This window comes from Nannobrachium achirus, assembly GCF_963921795.1.
Source record: "Nannobrachium achirus genome assembly, chromosome: 10".
NCBI lineage: Eukaryota > Metazoa > Chordata > Actinopteri > Myctophiformes > Myctophidae > Nannobrachium > Nannobrachium achirus.
In genome coordinates this window covers 51,954,221-51,979,869 of record NC_137819.1, presented here as the reverse complement: position 1 = coordinate 51,979,869, position 25,649 = coordinate 51,954,221, and the positions used below count along the sequence as shown (strand labels likewise).

General features: G+C 41.1%; 2 protein-coding genes across 10 annotated transcripts; both read left to right on the top strand.

Annotated features, from left to right (window-relative positions):
- Positions 1 to 4,826: 4,826 nt before the first annotated feature.
- Positions 4,827 to 11,926, top strand: LOC308293259 (glutathione S-transferase A-like). Its single transcript, XM_080735709.1, has 6 exons — positions 4,827 to 5,069; positions 5,495 to 5,560; positions 5,828 to 5,933; positions 10,539 to 10,657; positions 10,821 to 10,909; positions 11,601 to 11,926. The coding sequence occupies exons 1-6, from the start codon at positions 4,902 to 4,904 to the stop codon at positions 11,731 to 11,733; spliced, it is 681 nt and encodes a 226-aa protein (XP_080591835.1). The 5' UTR covers positions 4,827 to 4,901; the 3' UTR covers positions 11,734 to 11,926.
- Positions 11,927 to 14,137: 2,211 nt separating this feature from the next.
- LOC308292534 (plasma kallikrein-like) lies at positions 14,138 to 23,877 on the top strand. 9 transcript variants are annotated; one of them, XR_013962409.1, is made up of 10 exons: positions 14,139 to 14,261; positions 14,487 to 14,643; positions 16,500 to 16,609; positions 17,297 to 17,459; positions 17,982 to 18,097; positions 20,139 to 20,286; positions 20,397 to 20,480; positions 20,624 to 20,710; positions 20,814 to 20,914; positions 21,605 to 21,643. XR_013962409.1 is itself a non-coding variant. In XM_080734895.1 (9 exons), exons 1-8 carry the CDS (start codon positions 14,201 to 14,203, stop codon positions 20,694 to 20,696), a joined length of 912 nt encoding a protein of 303 aa, XP_080591021.1. In that variant the 5' UTR covers positions 14,139 to 14,200; the 3' UTR covers positions 20,697 to 20,704; positions 20,814 to 20,910. The 9 variants fall into 9 exon arrangements, 4 of the variants coding, with proteins under 4 accessions (XP_080591020.1, XP_080591021.1, XP_080591019.1 ...); XR_013962411.1 differs by having other exon boundaries at positions 20,624 to 20,715; positions 21,605 to 21,630; XR_013962412.1 differs by having other exon boundaries at positions 20,595 to 20,715; positions 21,605 to 21,630.
- The last annotated feature ends 1,772 nt before the right edge of the window (positions 23,878 to 25,649 follow it).

Here is a 25,649-nt window from a genome sequence, read left to right as displayed (position 1 = left end):
TTCCCCCACACAAATGCCACAATGACTACTTCTGTGGAAAACGGTCCATAAAAAACTGCATGTATGATTGGTAATTGATTTGATAGGAGTGCACTCTAATAGGCAAGGCAATTAAGTGGCTTGTGCGCCTAAGCCGCGATGCCCTGGCTCCTCCCACAAATTACTACCGTCCCGTTCAGCTCCCCCCCCCCCCCTCCCCACGATGTTGTTGATGCTGATGTGAGCGCTGATGTAATGTTTTGTAGTAATTGTGTTCACATGGGCGCCTAGCCAAGCCGAAGGCACCACAGGATTGGGCAGAAGGTTTACTCCTGTCCCAGCCACCCCACCCATGTGCAGTATTGCTTGTTTGTGTAAATATAAAATGTATTTCAAATTAATTATACTTTTCCAGTGTGATCATTAGTGTGGTTGCTATAGGCAACCAGACTATTGTTCTAGGTCTGAGAACCATTATGTCACCTAAAGTAAACCTGTTTTCATTCAACCTTTTTCTGTCACCTAAAGTAAACCTGTCTGTTTTCAATTAACTTTTCTGTAAAAGTCCATTGAGTTCAATGGACGTTTTGTGTAACCTTTTCTGTGACCCAGAAACCCCAAAAGTCCATTGGGTTCAATGGACCTTTTCTGTCCCTTCTGTCTGATTGGACAATATAATGTCCAATAACAATAAGACAGGATTGGTCATGCTTCACACATTCTCTCGATACAGAGTCATTATAGCTTACGCTTCTCCCCGAGTGGGCGTAGCCTGATAAATCAGTCCGCACATTACCACCCCCTGTTGGTGGGTGGTGTAGTGTGTGAAGAGTCTGACGCTTGCAGTCAGGCAAGAGTGGGCGTTCGCTTTTCTTTGACGATGGCTAGCCAGATTGTGCTTCACATGACATCACAATATATAATATAAATGGTAAAACGGAATTCATTTCCCAGTTTACCTTTCTAGTTTATAGCTTAAACTAGAAGGTTTCAATGCATATCTTTTTAGAGGTTATCTATGAATGCATTTGGGCCATATTCGTTTGGTTGTCTAGGACCGCATCCGAGCTCTGAGGTCAAACACCTGGGTTTCTGTACTACTGTAGGACGGTTCTGCCTCATAGATACAGTAGGGATAGATGCTCAGCGGGAGGTAATCTATAAATAAATGTTTGAATTTTGAATATACAGTACAAACAAAATAAAGCTTTTCAAAAGAGTGGATATGCTGAAGAAGCGAAAACGTATTCACAAAGACTATCACCTGCCTTTCTATTTTATAGCAGCAGCAGCAGTGGCAAAAACATAATCTCCCACCTTGCCTTAGGCCTGTAGCGGAGATTTGTGATCTATAGAACAACATTTTTTCAAGAGCTTCAAGAGCTTGTGATTTATTTTCTTGGACATAACAAAAGTCTTTTGAAAGTAACTGGAAATACTGCTCTTTAGTATTGACTCAAGCATTAGTTTTGACTCAAGCATGACGGAGCAGCAAATACAATAAAATATAAAAATGGGCACAAAAACACAAAGGTCTCCACCGCAGCGCTGCAGTAACTTTCCTCTCCCACAACCAGTTCTTACAGTTTCTTGCATGGGTATGATAGATATATCCTCCTTCTATGAACCCTATCCATTGATCTGTCTCTTATTGTCAATTGTCTCGAAATAGACTCTGCCTCCGGTCATGATAAAGCACACCCAAAGCCGTGCCCAAATGAAAAATGCCTCATCGCTATAAATATTACTCCACCACTCATTAAAAATATAGCCTACTGTTAAGCCTTGACATTTCACTGTAAAATCCTGAGTGTTAATCTGAGAGTGTATAAAAATGGAAAATGGAACAAAATGGACCTTTACAAATGAAGTGTACAAGTGGATAGATAAGTCCTATACATCTCTTTGACTTTGAGTATCAAAATAACAATCAAATCATGTGGATCTTAGGATACACGTGGGAATGGCATGTGGCCAGCCTGAGATTTAACATACGTATGACTCCAGATCTTGGCATGGTTTCAGCCTGATCAGAGCCCTATTGACTTCCATAATAAAATAGTAAAATGTTTCAAAGTGAAAAATAATTTGGGGAGGTAATTCTGTGGCCTATACTGGCAGTGTGGACACAAGTTTTGGCTCTTATCTGTCCAGCAGTTTGCAAGATTAGCTGGTGGCTCTCTCCCATAAATGTCCGTCCCTTTGTCCAAAGCAACTTTGTTCCTAGATTATTTCCAGATAGAGATCATCTGGGTGTAGAATTTTCTATTCTTAAGAGATCTACAAATTGCGGGGCTGAAAGCTTGCCCAATATGGAGTCACACGTCATAGATTAATCACGTCATAGACTGGCCACATGAAGTTCTTGATCCACATGGGAGCTGCACTGTTAATAGACTATCTTGTTTATTTATTTCTGTTGCTGTCATGGCTGCCAGTTCCCACCTGATGTCGTGCGGGAGTCCCAACTTCTCCAGACCACACTGAATAACGGCTAGCTTGCACAACGTCTTCAGACTAGGATTTAAGTCTAAGATGTACAAATCAGATACCTTTGTGTCATCTTCGCCATCGTCAAGATCTTCAAGATCCCCTGGAATGGGTGTGTACCTGTATCCTCCAAAGAGCATGATACAATCTCCCACCATACAACAGCACATCCTACACATCCAGCAACTCAGGCCTTTCCCTTTTGGCTCAACCAGCTTCCAGGAGAAGGTCTTTGGATTGAATTTCCACAGATCATTGAAAGTCTTGTACAGAAAGAAGTTGTGGCCACCAAATATGTACAGCTCTCCATTATAGGTAAAGGCTGAATGACCCTCGCGTCCTTCTGGAAAAAGCAGTGCAGAAGGCGTGCTCAGCCAGCAGTTGGTCTCTGTGTCAAACACTCTGATGTTGTTGTAGTAATTGTTGACCTGGTCCCCTTGGCCCCCAAATACAAACATCTTTGTTTTGATGAAGGTGGCAGAGTGACATGATGAAGCTGGTGCCCGGGAGCCCCTTGCATTAACTAAAGACCAGACCATTGTGACAGAATTCAACTTGTAGATGTCATTGGTGCCGCCAGGCAGTCCATCGAATCCTCCGAAGATGTACATGACCCTCCCCAAGACACAGGCTGAGTGGCCACACCTCGCCCTTGGAACAGTCCCAGAAACCTTGGGCTTGAACCATTTGTGGGTGTTGACGTCAAATGCGTGGAGCACGTTGATGTACTCCCCTTTGCAATCAACCCCTCCCCAGATGTAGATGATGTCTTGTATGAGCACGGCTGTGTGGCCCCAGCGCAGGCATGGAACCTCTCCCCTTCTAGTTGTTACCGGGGGCAGCTTCATCCAGCGCAGAGACATTGTATTGAAGATGTGCACCTCAATCTGACCAATGTCATAAGAGTAGCCTCCAAAGGAGTATAGCTTGTGCCCCACTGCCAGAGCAGCATGGAAATATCTCTTTGGTCCGCCTTTCAGATGCACCGCCCAGCGCAACATGTTACACATATGAAGCACCTTTGATTATCATGAACTACTGTGTGTTTCTCTGCAAATGAATGTGTGCAATTCCGCTTTATATTGGTGCAGTGGCACCAATGTCACGCAAAGCTGATGTTCACCAATGTTCACCAAACTTGAACTCCACACGTGACGCAGGGAGATGTGCATGTTCTTTGCCACTGGAAGCTAAACCCCTTCACTTTTATGCAATGGAAGTGAACGGGAGGCGAATATTTGATTTGCACATTATGAGTTTGCAGATCTGCTATTTTTGTTGAATGTTTGCCACAAATAGGTATGGGGTTACACTCCCCTTGTGCACAATCAATCACCCCATAGTATTGGAGATCTCTACGCACCTGTGTCACCTCAAGACCTCAGGAGGGACCCACCCTCTTGTTGGCAATAGAGCAGGAGACAGGAGTTTAGCCTTGGTCAGGAGGAGGACACTGGGCACTGATTTGGCCACCACTGCCGGCCCGCCATCTGGGAGGGTGTTGCGGTCCGGGGTGGAAACACCTGATGATCGATGGTAACCGCCTGAAGACATCAACTCTTCCTGGCCAAGGCTACATTCACCAAACGTGAATGAAGGAGAAGCATCTTTAGATGTAATTATAATCATAATTCATAATAGGCCTATATTGAACGAGCAGCATTGGAGAATATATACTGTGTGTACCAATGTGTCTTAGTAACATTTGTTTAGAGTCAGAATCAGCTATAGTACGTCAGAATACGGCCGATAAGCAAATGGTGCACCATTGGATATGGGTGAAGTCATAAACTGGCATCTCTCTAGTCTAACCTATGAGTCTAACATGTATGACAATGCATAACATCTCATAGGGACTCGGGAGCCATAATAACTATTATGTAAGTTGACACACTGTAAATTCTAATACATAAATAAATAATAATACATTTGACTTTGTTGATAACAGAACACACACACAAGTTAACATAAAGAAATGTGTCCGACTTCAAAGAGTTCAGATGAAAAAGCCTTTTAGGCCTTTTTACAAAATAGAGGTCTGTGGTGCCCTCATGTGGTTAGTAAGGCTGTTGCAGCAGAGCAAATAACACTAGACTACAACATACCACTGGACCATAGCTCGTTATCCTGAAAGGTCTCTAGTGCCAGCCAGGTGACAGTCCACATGTCCCCATATGACTGGATGCGTGACACTGCATTTTTCTATTCGCATAAACAATGCCATGGCTTATCTCCTGTCAAGCAGAACATTTCTCTCTCCACCCACACAGCAGTCTGACACCACACCACTGACACCAGTGGGCGGGATCATCAAGCCACCAATCACGTGGGCCAACAGCGTTATCACACAGCTTCCCTGAACTACTATTCATCCACATTTTCATTCCCACCAGAAATCAACGTGTGTAACTTCTCTCGATTGCTCTGAAATCATGGCCAAGGACATGACTCTTCTCTGGGGCTCTGGATCCCCACCCTGCTGGAGGGTCATGATCGCTCTGGAGGAGAAGAACCTGCAGGGATACAACCAGAAACTGCTTTCCTTCGATAAAGGAGAGCACAAATCGCAGGAAGTCTTGGACATGAATCCCAGGGGCCAAGTGAGTTGCATGCTGTGTCCGTCTTGCTGTAGCCTACAGACTACAGTGCACTTCACTGTTTATGGCGTCTTTGGTTAAAGGCAGCAAAACCGAAGCTATCTTAAGAAGATGATACGTGCAAAATATCTTCAGATTATTCTTTGTTGATCTCTTGAATCGCATGCATTCTTTCTGGGAAAATACCACTTTCTTGTTAACTATATAGCCCAGAAAGATAAGTGCTTCTTCAAGTGATAGAAACAGAAGTACGTTTCAAATAGTTTTTGTAAAGCTTTGTTTTTAGTTTTCATATCAGTAAACTAAAATGTTTTAGTTGTTTTCATATGTAGTTTTCATTATTTAGTTAATTATAGGGTGTTTTGATGTGGGCTAGATAATGCTTCCTGTAACCTTATCACAATAATAACAACCTATTTCCCTCCCAGTTGCCTGCATTCAAACATGGGAACAACATACTGAATGAGTCCTGTGCAGCATGCATGTACTTGGAGGTACTGTAAAGATGTGTGTGTGTGTGTGTGTGTGTGTGTGTGTGTGTGTGTGTGTGTGTGTGTGTGAGGTTGTCACATTTATGAGGCCGCCTCTGGTTACTGCTATAGCTTCTGTATAGGCAACTGCAGCACCTGAGCTAATTGTGTCAATTGTGTTAAGCACCCTATCTCCTGTGTGTTGAACAATACTAGTTGACTAGAAACACAATATACCACAGTAACATGACACTGTGCCTGCTGTAAACTGTCTTCCTTTGTCAACACCAGAGCCAGTTCAGATCCCAGGGGAACAAGCTGATCCCTGACAGTCCAGTGGAGCAAGCGCTGATGTACCAACGCATGTTTGAGGGCATGGCACTCGGTGACAACATGAGTAAGATGCACGCGCACATACATAATGTGTATCTAGTACAGTGGCCCCCAAACAGTGTGTCCTGAGACAAGTCCAGGTGTGAGACAAGTTCAGGTGTGCCTTGGGAGTTGCTGACAACCACACACATTATTATATACAAAATGTTATTTTAGCTCATTTCCCAATACAGGGGCAAATTTAAAGTTAACAGTATATATTTTTAACCACCTGTCAATAATAGGTAGCCTATCTATACATTTCTTTCATTATTATGTTCACAAATAAATTATAATAACTTGTAAGATGCCTCAGGGCGACACCAATTCTTTGCCATCTGGCCAGTGATGTATATCGGACCAGTTACTCCATATATGGGTACCCCATATATGGAGATCCATGTACTGTACAGTATATGGAGATATGCTGTGAGAGCCCAAACATGCTTACTCATTTATTCGTTATATGAAAGTCCTATGATGTCTATGACATCTGACATCATACCCTTTTATGCCCATACACGGAGATCCCTGTCTGTAGAACCAGCCACACAGATATGGGCTGTCTTGGCCATCTGTCTTGGCCATACAGTATAATGGTTAGTGTGTTAGTGTGGTATGTGGCCGATGTGTCCTCCATACTGTATATGGGCATTCCCATATGAAGTCCAGTTAGATATGGGCTTAATAATGATAGGGTTAGGGTTGATTGATCAGGGAACTCCATATATGGGCATAAAAGGGATTCTGTTAGTGTGCCATCACACTGATTCCAGAGCGGCAAACCCATTCTGTTAAGAGTGGTTCCCCTGACATCACAGTGATGTCAGCAGGATGTCAGAGCGACAAACCCATAGACTTGTGATGTCACAGTGGTGTGTCAGGCGTGACCTACGGAGATATGCGGATACGCAGACAAGATGTGCCGGTTTTCATAGTTAACTGCAACCTATGGTTGCAATAAGCTCACAAAGCATCACGATATGACAAGTTGTGAGCTTGTAGATTATCTATTTGACTATTATTGAAAATGTGTTAAAGCATGAAAAAACTAAACTAAAGTAAATGTTTAAAGAGTGATAAGAACGACAAAACATGTTATAGAGACTATTTAACATTAATTATGTTAATGAATACAGGTGTACCTTGAAACTTTGACTGTTCCTTTGGTGTGCCGTGGGTATAAAACGTTCCTAAAACCACTGGTCTAGTACACGCACACGCACATTCTTTTGCCACTCATCATGGTTACATGAACAGTTGACAGAAAGGTCACTGCTCCTGTAATGTGAATTCCAACAAGAAACCATGCATTAATCTACAATCGCCTCTTCAAGACCATTGAACCAGTCTCTGGCTTAAACTGCATGGCCAAGTGACTTATGATACCGGTTCACTTGATTTAATCAGGCCCATTTACATGTCTAACTTTGAGACTTTGAACTGCATTTCTTTAAGCCTTTGAGACTGCTGCCATGGCTTCAACTTGACCTGTAATAACATAGTGCAGTGTGTGCCAGTGAACTTAAAGGACAACTTTAGTTTTTTACAACAAGGGTTCATATTTTAGATTGTAATTAAAGAATATAAAAGATGAGTGTTAAACTGATTTCATTTACTTCTTTCTATTGTTTTAGAGATTCTTATTTCAGTGTTTGGGGGCATGCGTACAAGTGGCTAAATATGTCATTTTACACAGAATAAGCCCATTCCCAAGATACAATGCAACCTTTCATGGTTTAATGTGACTTATGGGGGCTAGAAGTGTTACTGTAAATAGCAATAAAGAAACTGCTGGCTTATTGTGTCTAAAAATACACATTTAGCCACTTGTACGCATGCCCCCATGCGTACGCATGCCCCACATTTTAGCACGGTAAATGCGATAAAACAATAGAACGAAGCAAATGAAAACATTTTAACGCTCACTTTTTATTTTCTCTAATTACAATCTAAAATATGAACCCTTGTTGTAAAAAAACAAAGTTGTCCTTTAACATCAGCTGTTCTCCCATGAGCCCAATTAGGCTTGGGTGTAAACAATGAACCTACCGGACCCCCATGCACACGCGCACACAAAGGTCCCCTGTACAATATACCTGTAATGAGATAGGCCTGTCTGCTGTATGGCTGTATGGTGCTAAACACAGGCAACGTCATGCGAAAAGCAAAAAGTATCCCCAGAGAGAGAGAATCACATGCCTGTTTTAGTCCAACCCAAGAGGTTAAACCTTATCATCTTAAGAGTCATGAGACACAAGTGAACTCTGGGGAATTGGCAACAGAACAATAGACAAAGCTGAACTTTTAGAACATTCTGTACTAGCTACATTCATGTTCTTTACATGCATGCATAAAGTAGACTGTTTTACAGATACATTGGCAGAGAGCGCTGTAAGCTAAGAAGGTTTCGAGTGATAATGTCGGTCTGCCAATGTTTGTGGAACACTGACAGGAATCAAACCTAGGATGATTGTGGCATTACGTTAATGAGCCACCTGGGTCCCCTTCCATTCTCATTGGATCCACTCATGATTTGTTCTGTGCTAGGGTGTCCAGGTGACGCAGGGGTAACGTACCTGCCCACGTGCTCTAACGCAATGGTTTTCAACCTTTGAGTTGGGAGTGGGACCCCACATGATTTTGGGGGGGGTCCCCAGATGACAGTGAAGTGACAATTTAAGGACGTTTAAAGTTCACCCCAAAAAATTACTTTCTTTTATATCCATTATTCAACCCATGGAGACTTGAATTCATTGATATTTGTCACATTCCAATCCTAAGCCAATAATTTGATGACCAGCTATGGAGACACAAAGAGCCTGCTTGCTTTTTTTTTTCTATTGATTACTCACACCATGTAGACTTGAGTTCAATAATATTATTTTGTATTTCTCACATTCCTATGGCAAAAAATGGGAATATAGTACATTTACCCCCCAAATGCATTTGGGTCCTCACCTGGAATCAATGGGGGTGAATATATTGTAATCAAATTATTAGTCTTAGGAATGCAACAAAAAACTAAAAATAATATAGAACTCAAGTCTCCATGGTGTGAGTAATCAATAGAAAAAAAGTTATTTTGTAGGCAAACTACTCCTTTAAAGCCAGGCTCAGTTCAAGGAGTCTGTGGCACCTGACCTGGCCTGGCCACAGCACACACTATATAATTTTGTTTTCTTATCATTCAACCAACTGGGTTGGTTCATGTCTTGATAACAATTTTAATTAAAGGAGTACAAAGGTTGACTTTCTTGGAAACTCGTTTTATTTCGTTTCACCTGCTGTTTACACAGTCCAGAGTTCACATATTTTGAAGTGGATTTGCTAAAGGTGACATAACGGGTATCTAGCAACGTTCCATACTTGTCTGTATGGAACTTGCTCTGTATGATACAGATGTAAAAAGGACACCTTTCCCATTAATCTGAATGACAGTATTAAAAGCCTGCAGAGTCTCGTTCATTTAAAGGGATAGTTCACTCAAAATCGATTTCTATCGAGTTCACCCGATGGATACATTTAGTTTTTGTCGCATTCTTAGCCAAAAACCAGAGGTGGTTCCCTATGGAGACACAAAAAGCCTGCTTTGTTCCTTAGGGAGACACAAATAGTCCCCTAAAATTATTGGCTTAGGAATGCAACAAAAATATCCATGAATTCAAGTCACCGTGGGTTGAGTAATGGATAGAAATAAAGTCATTTTGGGGGTGAACTATCCATTTTAAGGCCTTTACTGCAAGAGAGACCATTACTGCATCAAAGATAATCCACAAACCAAACTATACTAGAAAAGCTTGTCATAGGCAAACATTTTGACTAATCTACAAGAAAGTGTATATTGCGTTTACCTGTATCTGTTATTTTCACAATAATGACTTGTATTTGTGGAACTGAGTTAAACTAAATGTAATGCCTCAACTCCTCCTCAATTCCAAGCGCTTGTCAGGGTGGGGGGTGTCTCTCTTGAATTTCAGTTCAATTATGATTATTTTGGGGGGTCGTGGCCTGAAAAGGTTGAGAACCACTGCTCTACGAACACAATCGAACACTATGGTTTGTGGGTGGGAATGGAGGGTGTTCTCTGTTGCTCCGCTAGCGATTCCTCCAGGTTGGTCGGGCGCCTGTTATGGAGGGAGCATAGCTGGGAGGGATACCGTGTTCCTTCACAAACATGATGCTCTCTAGGTCGAGCCTTCCATCGTCGCTTTCAGTCATCCCGGTTCTCAATACATCCGGCGAGCTCGCTGGTGCTTTGCGCTCCTGCGTCTTTCTTGAGTACATCCACATAATGTTAGTATGGGATGTCCACGTGACCGGTGCAGTCCCATTTAAACTCCTCGCTGTCAGTTGAAAGGAAGTATCTGGTGACGGTGTGAATCGGAGGAGATGTGGTTGTTTACTCTACACTCTCTGCAAGACCGACAAGGGGAAGTCATTATGGCATTATTGCCCGGTTCAGATATACAAGATTTGCAGGCAATGTCTGCATAATTATTTGCTTTTGGTGTATGTATGAACAACGAACATACAGGTGATGAACATGAATTTTGAGTCCCGGCAATCTTGTTTTGGCATTTATTGGGGCAGATTTAGTAATTCTCCCGTTTGTTCTGCTGTTTCTTAGGTAATGTTATCTACTACAACTATAAGGTCCCTGAGGGAGAGAGGCATGACTCTGCTATTAAGAGAAACAAAGAATCACTGGTTAAGGAACTCAAGCTCTGGGAGGGCTACCTAGGGAAGGTAAGCTGCATACACTCTTTTAACTCTAATGAAGACATACTTGTATACATGATGCTTTTATCATTACATTGAGAAACGTACAAAATGAATGGAGCATGAGTGGAGACCAAAACATATGTGCTTGAGGGATGGTGAACTAATTTTATTTTTTTCTCTCTACCAGTTGGGTGCAGGTTCTTACCTGGCAGGGAAGACCTTCTCTCTGGCAGATGTGATTGTTTTTCCAAGTGTTGCCTATGTCTTCCGCTTTGGGTAGGTGGGCTTATTACTGCTTTGTTTATTTTTCTATTTGCATGTGCAGAAGAAATAACACAAATAGAGCTCAGGTCCAGACCACAGTGTTGCAAGAGAAATGTATGCATTTTCAAGAACAGAAAATGCTATTTATTTTTTAAATAAACTAGAAGCTTGGCTGCCCGAAGGGTCTAGTCAGCACCCTGGCCAACTCGGGAACAATGTAAATAGGGAATGAATGCCCCGCCCTTTAATGCAAACCCCATTATACCTGTTGTCATAAGACCATATGTTTGCCTGTGTCCATTTATGCCCATAGGAACATCAAAACATGTCACACTGATGACATTCAATACGTAACCATGGCATTTTTTGTTGACTCATGTGGCGTACGTGATGTCAGAGCCTTTTATGATGTGATATCACAATGAGTCAGCGCTTGCGGAAACAGCCTGATGTCAACAATCATCTCCGCAAACGGAGCTTCCGAACGTTTCGCGCCCGCGCCGCGGCGGGGAACACGCGTGCCGAATCTGAAGCCGGTGGGACTAACGGTTCTCGAGATACGCGGATTACATACACACAGACAGACACGCAGAGATTTGTCGCATTTATAGATAGATGTGGATCATTCTAAATTGCCTGTGCACCATTTCAGAGTTTAGAATTGGTCGTCGAGAACTGATAATGTGTTTTCCCTCTTCCGTAGGCTGCCTGCAGAGCATTACCCTAAGCTGGCAGAGTATTATGCCCTGGTGAAGGACAGACCCAGCGTCAAAGCTAGCTGGCCTGCTCACTGGCTGGAGAACCCCCAGGGACAAGACACCCTTAAGGACCTCTGAGATTCACCCACTGAAACTCTCACATTTAAGAGCCAGAGCGTGATTTAAAGTTTGTTGCTCGCCTGTGTCGTTCTCTGAAAATGGCCGATCTTCAAGCTCACAAGTTCACAACGCGTAGTGTTGTGACGTGTTGTGTGCTTGTTGATCTATTTTCTTCATTTAACTCCATTTAAATTAACTCTATTGCACTCTGCTGTTGTAGCTTGTCACATTTTTAAATGACACACTTCTTTTGAAAGGATTGTGCTTGTTTTGAATGGTATACATTTATCTTTGATTCTTTTTGTGATTTCTGTCTGGTGTCATTTTGTTTTCTGCAAAAAATAAAATGAACAATACATTATCAGTAAGAAATAATGCTTTGTCAATGGATTTTAGATCACTATAATCAGACTGACTCCCTTGTTGACTCCCTTTGCTGTTTCTCATTGTGTTGCTGTTGTCTTTTACAGCCATAAGGTGGCGCTGAACTTGGCAAGGTTCACTCTCACAGGCTTGAATCTTTAACACCATAGCCTGAGTTCATGATGAGAGTGGTTGATTGCCTGGCTCCAGACCTTAGACCCGCACAACTCTCTGAGAGGACTGCTTCTCTTGCGCTAAGTCTGAAATCAGGCTAAGTGGTTGATCTTTTCATGTCAAGGATCCACAAATTAATATGCGCACACCCCCATGTTGCTAAAAGTTTGTTCAGTAACGGGATATCCAGCATTTTCAGGTCATTATACAAGATGTTTGATCAGGAGAGAATTAATACAAGATACAGATATTGGAAGTGATGACAAATAAGTGTGCCGACGAAAATTGCAACACAAAACAAAGCTGATACTCTCATCTGATATTGGCAATGATTACTAACAAAAATATTGAGCTTTACCTTTTTAACAAAAAAAAAAAAAAAATGTTGTATTGAACAAAAACATCACTAACCCTACCTTTAAATCATGAGATTAAAACATTTGCGTATTAGCAACCCATAAGGACTTGAAGGGGTTTTATTTCAGCACTAATGTTGAATGTGAGCTCTTTGTGCCTGCATTACAATGAAATGTTCAATACACACAAGTCACATTTCAGGCCATCAGGTGGTAGTGTTGTGCACTCTTTTCTCCCTCTAGTCACTTTTTGCTGTTCTCAAGTGTCTAACATGAACTGGTTTCCCCCTGTGACAGTCCTTATCACACCAATGGCAGCATCTAGTCCCCAAGCCCTGGCCAGACTCTTGTTGTAACCCATATACAACCAGCTAGTAACCTATTGACCAACATCTAATAATTAACTGAGCTACCACTTAGTAATACCATAGCAATCATACAGAAAATCCCTGTACTGTGACTCATGTGTGGACCATGTCGACTCAACCTGGAAGTGTTTTGACACCAACACATACAGACCCTAAACTCAATCAACCAAAATTTGCCAGTGCCTGCCTATACACTTTACCAAAATAATAATTAATCCCAATCTAAACACAACTATTTTATCTATATACAGTACCTAAAATAAATCTGAAATCAATGCCTAAACATAACCATTTGTCGATTTGTGCATTAAAGGAGTAGTTCACCCCCCAAAAAAATGAATTATTTCCTATCGATTACACACCCTGTGAAGCATTGAATTGTATTTCTTTTTTTGGATTGATTTTTTTTTGCATTCCTAAGCCAATATGTTGTTGATAATAATAAAGACCGCCTCTACCTATCCAGTAAGAGACACAAAGAGTTTAATTTGTGTGAATTCAAGTCTCCATGGGTGAGTCATCGATAGATTACTGTTAAGAGCCATAGCTTATACTGTAGGCCTATTTGATTTACCGGTACGTATGTTTTAGTGAAGGACATAATGTAGCCGCTCTAACGCTCACGCTTATCCACGTTTATCTATTCACTCGCTTCAGCAACTGATCCCAAAGTTCACATGGTATTGGCCATTAGCATTATAGACCTACCAACGGTGACGGAGCCCGAATTTAATTTCTCCCAAATTAAACCTGTTTATTAGCGTTTTCTGTTCAACTCTACAGCCTGTTGTCAGGGTTACGGTCCGTTCCTCCACACACACACACACACACACACACACACACACACACACACACACACACACACACACACACACACACACACACACACACACACTCTCTCACAGTTAGGAATGTGCATGGTCTCCCTGTTCATCGGTACAATAAAGCACAGGTGATGCCGATAATAGGAAGGCGACCCCTACAACCTCACAACGCATTGCATCGTGAGTTTGTAGACCTGCTCATTTTGAAAATTGTTAAAAAATATTTAAAATGTTTGGTGAAAAATGTGTGAGGGAAAAAAATACTTCTACTAAAACAATCAGTACCATGATCAATATGCAAATCCTAGAGTCCAGGGACTTTGCCCCCTGAATAATCATTTGCTCTGAACCAACACACTGAGTACAGCTGAGCTTGAAGCAAGCTTCAGCAGAAATCAGGATGGAGGCTTACTGGATTCTAGTGGGTCTGCTCTGTTTGTGTGGACTCTCCCTCAGTCAAGGTAATAACTGTTTGTTTCTCTATTCATGCAAATTTACCCCTTAAAAGCTGAGTACCAGTACGTACTGTGTGTGTGTGTGTGTGTGTGTGTGTGTGTGTGTGTGTGTGTGTGTGTGTGTGTGTGTGTGTGTGTGTGTGTGTGTGTGCGTGCGTGCGTGCGTGCGTGCGTGCGTGCGTGCGTGCGTGCGTGCGTGCGTGCGTGCACATTGTTTTCCCATTTGTCCAGGGTGTGAGCTAAACCTCCTTGAGAACACTGACTTCCCAGGAACAGATATAACACATGTGTATTCTCCTGATGTGGAACACTGCCAGATGATGTGCACTCAGTATCCAAAGTGCCTCTTCTTCACTTTTCTACGACCCGACTGGACCAGAGACGACAGGTAAGTTACAGGAATGTAATGCCTCCTTTGAAGTATGTTATTCTGTGTAGAATGGTTTTAAAGGCCGGGGCCGCTGACACAGCGCCTAGGCAAGAATGCAGCTTGACAGCGCGACACAGGTTCGAGCCCCGATCCCGATGGCCTTTGCTGCGTGTCACTCCCCATCTTTCTCTCCCCGTTTCCTGTCAGCCTGCTGTGATGTCCTATCCATAATAAAGGCATAAAAACCCTAAAACAAATCTTAAATACAGCTCAAATTTAATTTTCATGATTTTGAATTGACTAGAAATGTAAACAGCACATATACTGTACACCCAAATCCTGTGTTTATATTACATCAGTGTACACTTAACTTAGTATAACTCATAGACTGATTGAGAGGTCTCAATCAGTCTTTTCCTAGTCCTAGAATTATTGGAGTTACATGCAGGGGCGTCACAAGGGGTAGGAAAGTGGGACTGAGTTACCAGGGCCCAAGGTGGAGGGGCCCTAGTAACTTTAGCTATTGAAAAATAGCAGATATACAAGCTCACAGCGCGGCACCGAGTGCCGCGCTGCGAGCTTGTAGATCTGCTATTTTTGAAAAGTCGTGAAAATGTGCGCAAATCTTTGAATATATGTATTTTTCAAGTGAACATTTGTAACTCAAATTTTGCTTCTGGGGGGTCCCTGGAACTAAATATTTTGAGATGGGGGGGTCCTTCACATGAAAAGGTTTGAGCATCACTGACATGGAAACATAGGTTTCTTGGCACACATTTTCACGATTTTTCAAAAATAGCAGATCTACAAGCTCGCAGCGCGGCACTCGGTGCCGCGCTGTGAGCTTGTATATCTGCTATTTTTCAATAGTTAACATTCATGGGGGGCCCGCAGTGAATCCTTGTACCCAGGGCCCAGAATTTGGTGTGACGCCCCTGGTTACATGGTGTAGATAGCATAAATCACCGGCCAGGGTGAGTGAGGAGCAGGGTGCTTTCTCTTCAGCTGAATGAAGTCTACATTGTTATTATTATTAGGTTCTGGTTTAATAGACCAGTACCACTTGCTGAAAGGTATGGAAAGGGAGGTGGACCAGCTCACTTCCTGGTCCTGGACAAGGAAGATCAAAGAAGGAATGGACACCGACGTCATTTTAGGCTCCATGGCCATCCGCCATGACACTTTGGGTGGCGGAAGTTTTCGGTGAATAACATTAGCAGTGCCACTTCCGCCACCCAAAAGTGTCATGGCGCATGGACCGTGGTGTGCCAACTTCCGGGTGGGTGTCTTCATCTTCTTTGAGCCTTCTTGGTCCTGGAGCACTTAAGTGTGCCCTGTAACCGATGACCCTCTCAGCTGACCGAATTATCCACTGCTGTCTGCAGCCTGTCCTTGGTAGTGAAGACAACAAACCAGCTCGTGGCTGGATGCGAACCACTAGTTATGAGCACAGCAAGTTTTAAAGAGCTGTCCTGAATCATCTACCACCCAGATTACATTCCGTTTTGGGATATTCTGCTTTCAGTTGAATCCCAACCCTGGTCCTTGGGGATACATAGTAGATGTTTTGGCGGTCTCATCAGGCTTTCAAGTTTTTTTACTGTTACTAAAATGAGGAAAAACTTGAAATGAAACCAGAGGGTAACCATACATATTTATGGCAGGCCAGTTATACATTAACTTGAACTACTGCAGATGTTACGGCCATTACAGTTTGTGATACTCTGTCCTGTTGTAAATCTACTGTACAAGTTGTTGCACAATAGGCCGTTTGCGATTGCAGTCTGTTCTATTTACACACCAGACTTTATTTTAGTCAAGCATCGGAGACTTTGACATTTGATTTGCATTTGCCAATGTTTTTCATACTCCAGGCATTTCTTCTGCTACCTGAAGCACACTGCCACTGGACAGCCCAATGCACAGAAGCTACTGCTTGGTGTGACCTCTGGCTACTCTCTGAAACCTTGCAGTCCTAAACATGGTATGTGGTCAGCTAAGAGTTTGTCCCCACCTTGAATGAAAATAAAAGCCTGTGTACCGAGGCTATCCCCATCTTGACCACATGTCGTTGTTGTTGGGTGGAAACCTTCCAAAACCGTTCGTTTTGTATTTATCATTTTTAAAAATGATTTAAACTAGATAAAACAGCTGATCTACAAGCACGAGGCGTTGTTATCTGCTATTTTCACTAGTTTTGTGCGACAGTCTTGTATGATGAAGCAGGGCTTTACTTTATCTCCTTAGTCTTGTAAATAATATGTAACATTTTGAGGCATTTATACTTTACCCAAGTGTTCAAACCTTTTTTTTTTTATATTTTATACATTCTACTAACGGTATATTGCATTAAAAAAAAAAAAAATTAGATACTAGTTACTTTTCAGATTTGGATTAGATTATTATTACACAACACTGAACCTCACAACGGATTGTGGCATGTTGTAAGTGTGTAGATGATCTATTTTCGCTATTTGTCGTGCAACAAAATTTTAGGGTTTAAGTGGCTAAACTATTAGTATTAATACCTGCTGTATTTTGCAGGGTCCTATTCTGCACAAAATGTGTCCTGTATAATTGTGTAGCCTGCTTTGTCAACTGTACCTCATCATGCATGCTGAGGTAATATAAAATCTGTGAAAACTCCCTTCTATACTTTACTGTCTGCCAGATGTCTGTCTGTCTCCGGCGTATGAGAATATTGACTTCCCCGGAGCAGACTACCGCGCTCTGTTCACAGCAGACTATGAGCAGTGCCAGAAATCCTGCACCCAAGACCCTGGCTGTGAGTTCTTCACATTTGTCAATGGACTCTTCAGTAGAGAGGATATCAGGTGAATCATTCATTACATGCACCTTTCTCAAATGGTAGACCTTCAACTTGGAAAACCTTAGTATCACCTCATCATCCATTGAGAGGTGTCTGTGGAATTATAATAATTTATAATACGTGTTTGATTCAATGGCTTTTCGCTTCTCTAGCAGCGGGTATTGAAGGATGGCGATCTGTAAATCTATCCATCTATCCACAACTTTGGTCCCAACAAATCACTTACTAGATTTACGTGGAATTTGCTGTGCAACTTCACTGAACCTGAACTGATTTATGTACCTGTAACCCCATGTCCTTTCCTATAGCCTTGCATAGCCAGACTAATCTGCCATTGCAAAGAAAAAAGTGCCCTTGACAGCCTGGCTGTCCAGGCTATTCCTAAAACACCCTCCTTGGTTCAAAATACCATCTTGTTTTGCAAAAAAAAAAAATTTTTGGTAAAATTATATGGTAATTGTAAAAAAAGGCAATGGTCTGTATTTAAAATAATTCTTGCTGAAAATTGTGGAAATTCTGTTTGTAGATACAAGTGCCATCTAAAATTCAGCTGGACAGTACCCAAGCTTGCAATGGTAAACGCAAAAGCTGGCGTGGTCTCAGGATTCTCCCACAGATTGCACCAAGCCCACCAGAATATGCGTATGTTGACACGCACATACTTTACTTTACTTTATTTGTTTATTTAGACGGGACAATGCATATTAATGAACACTACATGAAGCAATGTAAATAAGCCGGAATTAGCAAGAATGCTAAATTTCATCCGTAGTCCCCACATGAAGACAAAACAATACATACCAACAAACAGTAACCCTACATTAGGAGAGGGCGCCTAAGAACATACATACAAATACTATTTTTCCTCAACCAAGAGAAAACAACAAAAACAACACATATTACTAACAGTACCCTACATTAGAAAAGAAAAGTTTAAAAATATACGTACATGACATGGGCTGTACTCTTAAAACTATACATGGTCACAGGTTTGATTGTCAACTAACCATTTTTTTAGATTGAACTTGAAGGATGGAAATGACAAACAGTCTCTTATTGTTAGAGGTAGGTCATTCCAGATTGAACATCCCTGCACTGAAAGGGTGTTTTTTCCAAAAGCGGTTACCCGGTACGGTACTTCGCAATCCCCTCTAGTGATTGCTCTAGTATTGAGTCCTCTATCGGGCTTCCTTTTTATGAATTCCTTTAGGGGAGGTGGGCATAGACCATTTAGGGTCTTATATATGATACTGACCTGTTTAAATACCTTAAAATTAGCGAAACTCAAAAAACGGTACCTCTGAAGAATATTACAGTGGTGATATGAGCGGGGTTTCCTATCGAATACCTTAAGCGCACTCTTATATAGCTGTTCAATGGGTTTGAGAATCGTTATACCTGTGCAAGACCAGTTTGTGAAACAGTACTCAATGTGTGATTGGATCATGCATTGGAGATAAGATTTAGCAGCACTAACTGCCAAACAAGGTCTGATTTGTTTAAAGTTCTGAAGGTTGAACTTGATTGTGTTTGTAACCTTTTTTACATGTTTTTTAAAGGTTAGGGTTGAGTCTAACATGACCCCGAGGTACTTGAACTCTGGCACAAGTTCAAGTTCCTCTCCACCCAGAAACACATTTGATGACTCCATCACAACTGGTCTTTTGGAAAAAGCCATGCAGACCGTCTTTTTTGCATTCAGGAGCAGGCATGAGTCTGTAAGCCAGTCCTGAACGCTGGTCAGAACAGAAGTTAAAACCGTTGACACCTCTGCATAGCTCTTTCCATGAGTCAGTATAACCGCATCATCTGCGTACATCTGGATATGTACATCTTTACATACATCAGGTAGGTCGTTTATGAACAGAGAAAACAGAATTGGTCCTACTATTGATCCCTGGGGGACACCAACCGAGCAAGTGTGATAAGGAGACTTGATGCCATTTATGCTTACACACTGTTCTCTATTTGATAGGTATGATGTAAACCATTTGATGGCCTCTGGGGACAAGTTGAAATGTGTTAGTTTGGACAAGAGGACCTGATGGCTGACAGAGTCAAATGCTTTCTTGAAATCTAAAAATACTGCCATTGCGCAGGGGGCCTTGTTCAAAGCACACTTCAGCTTTTCAATGAATAAGCAATTTGCTGACTCAGTGGAGTGGAAGGCTCGAAACCCAAACTGCATAGGATGCAGAGGGGTGTAGCCTTTGTCTAGATGTTTAACAATAGACTTTACAATCCACTTTTCAGCCACTTTTGATATAACAGGTAAGATGCTTATGGGTCTATAGTTTGATATGTCCGTTTTTGAGCCAGATTTGAATATAGGTGTTATAACAGCAGCTTTCCACTGAGTTGGGACAGTGCATTTTCTTATGGACAGATTTACCAGATGTGTGATTGGTGCCACCAGAGATACAATATTTGTTTTAAGAAAGTTTGTGTCAAGCCCGTGTGCATCTTTAGCTTTGGATGCTTTCAGTGATCTGACAATGTTTGTGTCTGACAACATACTGTACACTACATACACAAACACAGCTATTGCTTCACTGTTGATCAAACAAGTATGGAATTGTTCAAACATAGTGTGTGTGTGTGTGTGTGTGTGTGTGTGTGTGTGCGTGTGTGCGTGTGTGCGTGCGTGCGTGCGTGCGTGCGTGCGGGCGGGCATGCACTGCAGCATGTCAGACCAAGATGTTTGCAAACACAGAGATCCCAGGACATGACCTCGAAATGCTGCTTGCAGCCTCGCCAGATCACTGTCTGAGCCTGTGTTCTAATCATCCACTCTGCACCTACTTCACCTACTTCAATGACACTGACAAAAGGTGAATAGCTGAATCTGTGGGCCACATTGCAAAAATGGGGCCAGTTGATAAAACAACATTAATGCTCCAGCTATCTCTGCTCCCCTCTCCCCCGCGCTCCTTGTGGGCAGCACCGGGTTCAGTTGGGTTAAGCTGGAGAAAAAAAGCAGCTGGGTTGGGCTGCGATATCTGAATTTCCCTCGCGAGATGAGTAGGTATTCATTATTATTATTATTAATGATACTTGATAACTTCTGTCTTTCATTGGCACCTTGTACTGTCGTGAATGCATCCGTCCATTTTGGGTTAAAGTGCCGTTTCTTTCTGAGGCTAATCTTTGCTGCTCTGAATGAGGCAGGCGAGTCCAAGGTGACTGTGGACATGGTTCCTCTGCATTGAATGAGTGGACACAGTTTTGCCTTTCAGGATGATTCTTCATGTAACAGTAATGTAATTAATCAAGATAATAACTTCATTCTGTCTAAAACATACATACACACATGCTGTGTGTGCTACAGTAAAAGTCCTTCTTGTCATTATGATTCCAGGTTCCGTTGCTACCTGAAGAACAATGCAAATCTTATGGTGACTAAAGCTAATGAAGCAGCCGTCTCTGGAATACCAACTCACGCCTGTCAGCCCGATAACAGTATGTACTTGTCTCACTGCGAAAAGAAAACAACTGAATAATTAATTCCAATATTGGAATCTACTCATAAGTATAAATACTTGGTGTATCCGCAAAAATGAAGAAAAAGGTGTGTCCATATGTCCTTCCGTCTGTCCATTCTTATGTCCATACATGTATATCGTCGTTGTCGGGTGGAAACCTTGTATGTCCAAAACCGTTTGTTTTGTATTTATCATTTTAAAATGATTTAAACTAGTGAAAACAGCCGATCTACAAGCACACAACGTCTCGCACCGCGAGGTGTTGTGTGCTTGTAGATCTGCTGTTTTCACTACTTTTGTGCGATGGACTTGTATGATGAAGCAGGGCTTTGCTTTGCGAAATAAATTAGAAATTTGAAACTTGGAGATACAAGGTTTCTGCCCAACAGTGATGATATCTGTCCATCTGTCGGTCGGTACGTCCCTATGTCCATCCCAATGTTGTGAAAGAGACATCTTGTGAACCTCTCCAGGGGATTTCATGATATTTGGCTGTTTTGGCATATAAACGAAACGTCCACTTGGACTCACAGATGAACTGATATCGAGCCAGGGTAGACACGTACAGTATTGGCAGAGGCCTATGAGATCATTCATTCATTTTCCTATTTCCTGTTTGGTTGTCCCAAGCAACATCATTCTGTCTCTGTCATGTTCCTCTCTATAGGCTGGCTGAAGGCGGTGTATGAAGGTGTAGATTTCCAGGGATCTGATATGCGTTATGTGTTACTGGACGATCCAGACACCTGCCAGAGAAACTGTACTGAAGACCACAACTGTCAGTTCTACACCTACGTCAATGAGGCCTTCTTTGACTCAAGATATTGGTATGTTTTATACGGACAAACACACACAGACAAAAATACAGCCTAGAATTATTGAATGCTTTAACGGTGCCGTGCTGCGAGCTTGTAGATCTGCTATTTTTGAAAAAGTTGTGAAAATGTGTGCAAATCTTTGAATATATGTATTTTTAAAGCGAATGTTTGTAACTCAAATTTTGCTTCTGGGGGTGGTCCCTGGAACTAGATATTTTGAGATGGGTGGTCCGTGGCCAAATAAATATCAGTTTGGGGTTCCTTCACATGAAAAGGTTTGAGAACCACTGACATAGTAGTCTCTCAAGAACAGACTAACTGAGCTCCAGTTAAGTGAAAAGGAACTTTTCTTTGACAATGGCTGGCCAGATTGCTGACATAGAAACATAGGTTTTTCAAAAAAAACTTAGAAGGATTCAAAAGACACTTATAGAATCGGGTCAAAATTCTGATTTTCACAATAAATAAAAAAAATAGCAGATCTACAAGCTCGCAGGTGCCGCGCTGTGAGCTTGTATATCTTTGAAAAATGAAAGTATAAAATAGGTTTAATGTTATTGTCTGAAACATATCAATGTCGCCCCAAATGTTGCCCAGATACAATTATTTGTTTGAAAAGTTACAGTAGTTAGTTAGAATCTCTAGTTCTGATTTTGTATCATGTTAATTTGCTAGTTTAACCCATTTAAACCGGTTTATACCTTTCAATCCATTACAGCATTTGTGTAACTTTTTTCTGTTGCTACCGTATATTAGCAACATTTATTTATTTATTTATTTTAATAGAAATGTTTAGTTTACAAAAGTTTAGAAAAAGTTTCAGATAGAAATTTCATCACCATTAAATATGAATTACATGTGCCATATCGAAATATTACGATTTCCAAAATCCTCAGTCTCATATCATGTTATCGATATTGTCCATCCATGTGTTTGCTAACATTACACACCCATATGCACCTGGATCTAATATGTTTGTCAGTTGTTTATGCATTATTTAAAACTGTGTTTGATGTTGTATTTCAGGCGTCGCTGCTACCTGAAGCGGGTCATTACCATGCCTGCTCCTCCCAGAGTTACCAAACTCCATAACGTTTTGTCTGGATTCTCCCTGAAGAATTGTCAGACTTCTCCCTGAAGAGACATCAGTCCCATTTCTAAATCAAGATTCTTTTCACACTTCTCCTACCTGGCAGTGTATTTCTACACACACTAGATTTAATGCACACTTTGTGTGGGCGCCAAGCAAGCTTCACACCTGTAATAATCACGCCAGGCACCAATAATGTGATAATAAAACCTGTCTTTATACCTAGCCTAGCTTGAGCATACTGAGACGAGAGACGAATGAATGACCAAATGGCAATAAACTGAGTCTTGGAAAGCACATTTTCTGGTGTGACTTGCCCCTTTTCCACTGACATGGCCCAGTACCATACCACTCCACACCGCCCACTTGTGCCAGGTATTCCAATACAAGGACCTGGGTAGAGTGGTGTGAAAGTGGTACTAAATGTGATACTAAAGAGTATCCACTCCAGAGTAGGTCTGAGCTAGGCCTAACAGGGGCAAACTATTCATAATGATTGATCACTCACTGACTTTTCATTTAGACCAACAGGATATAGTTGTAATACATGATAATAGATTCTATTGTGTTATAATCTATTATAGTGTATTATAATTATCATAGTAATGTATTAATACTTTATAGTGTATTATAATCACAGTTATAATCCATTGTAGTGCATTATAATTAGGATAGTTGTAATACAAATTTATATTGTATTATGATCACAGTTAAAAGGTTCAATTTGTTTCTTACCGATAGGGGTGTGTAATGGAAAATGTAGATATTTTTATGTGGCGTAGTGTGGTGCGGTGTAGTGTTGTGTTGTGTAGTGTGGCGCTAAAGCTGCAGTCGAAAAGGGTCTTGGTTTACATGAGTTTTGTAGTTTTCTTTTACTAAACTTATAGTTACAATCTTTAAGGTTAGCCATGTTGCATAATATAGCCCATGCCTTGTCAATATATCGTTTCAACAGCAGACACATAAGAAATTCGACCATGGTAGTGTAATGAACTCTTAGGAACTACAAAATAAACTCTATTTTGAAACTTTGGAGTTGTATTGTTCTCTATTCAAGATACTTTTGGGCCAACTGATATGCGGTAGTCCTACGGGTCTATAGAGAAGGAGCGAGTGCATTTGATCCCAACCCTTTAGGCTGAAGTCATACCAGGTGACCCTCATTTTCAGTGACGTTGAGCAAACAATGTAAAAACAACAAGCAAGACAAACACAGTGACACAGGAAGGCATTAAAAAAACGGATACAAGCAGCTAGATATTAAGTAGATTAAAAACAATACAAACAGATATATGATGGAGTGTGATCATGGATTTATACAAAGGATGACATTGAATCAAGTTTAAAGTGCGTTGAAAGGCGTTCCAGAAGTCAGGGTAATTGAAAGGAAAATACTGGCCAATCTCAGTGTGAACCAGGGGCTTTGACTAAAAGTAAATAATTTAGTCTTGATGGCTCCCATTGTTCCAACACAACATATCAGACAAATAACAAATACAAGGGATGTTTCCCATAAAAAAATAAAAAAATAAATATATATATATATATATATATATATATATATATATATATATATATATATATATATATATATATATTAATATATATTGTTTGTCTCTCCGAACCAACAATGACAAAGTGCACAGTGCTGAGAGAATTAACTCCAGTAATAAATGGGCTTGTAAATATTGGTAGTAACCTTTTTTTTTTTTGCTTGTTTCTAAAGTGTACTTATTTGGGCTTTTCCATAGTTGTTTTGTTTAAACCAGTGGTTCTCAAACATGTTCGTGTCAAGGACCCCCAAATGAATATGTATTTATCACGCAGACGCCCATCTGGAAATATTTTGTGCAATGCCTATTTGAAATGTTTTTCAAAAAGAAAAACTTTTCTTTTTTCAAATTAATTTGGAAATAGCAGCTCTACAAGCTCTGCTATTTAGATAGGCTATTTTCAAAAAGCCTTGGTATTCGGGTTTAAAGTGCTCTTGGCCTATAGGTCACTTCTTTGTGGCTTGTTTTCAAACCAGGTTGCTTATGTCTCTCGCAACACTGGCTTTAGACTTAATCCAGAGGCTTTAGGGTTGAGGCTGCAGGATTCCCATAGACATGTCTCCATAATCCAAAACCCCTTTCCTGCAACCTAAAGGGAAACTGGGTCTGTTTCTGTGTAGGATGCCTTTCTGAGCTCCTTGGAGGCAGGTTTTTTATGGAACCGACGACCACCCAGATACTAGTTTTCTGTGACTCTCAATACTAGAAGTAGAGAAGTAGAAGGTTTTACTAACATTAAGAACTACAGACTCCACAACAGTTTCTAGGAAGTAAAGTACATTATGAATTAACCACTTAAGCCCTATTTAGAATATAGTGAAATTAGCCTATAATATCTCACTATGTGAGACATTTTTGCTATATTGTTTGTTTTTAGTTTAAATACTGTTTAAAAAAAAACTTTGAATACTTAGTATTTTTAAACAAACAACAAATTTGACAACTTTCCTTAGTGACCACTATACTAGTATCTATACTAGTAGTGGGCTTGAGTACAGTCTCCACCACTGCGCATCAGTACTTTCTTCTCCAACAGGACCCTCTGTCTACAGTATGTTGTCAACATGCAGGCCCGTCCATCTTTCGTCTCCAACAGAGAACCATATATTTTCAGGCCGGCCAACTCATCCCGATGGTCCGTACAATGCTATATAAGTTTCACCATAATACATGTAATTATAAAATGTAGGCATCAAATGTCCATCTAGAGTTCTAGACAAATGCCTTGTCAAACATAAATGTTTGAACCCG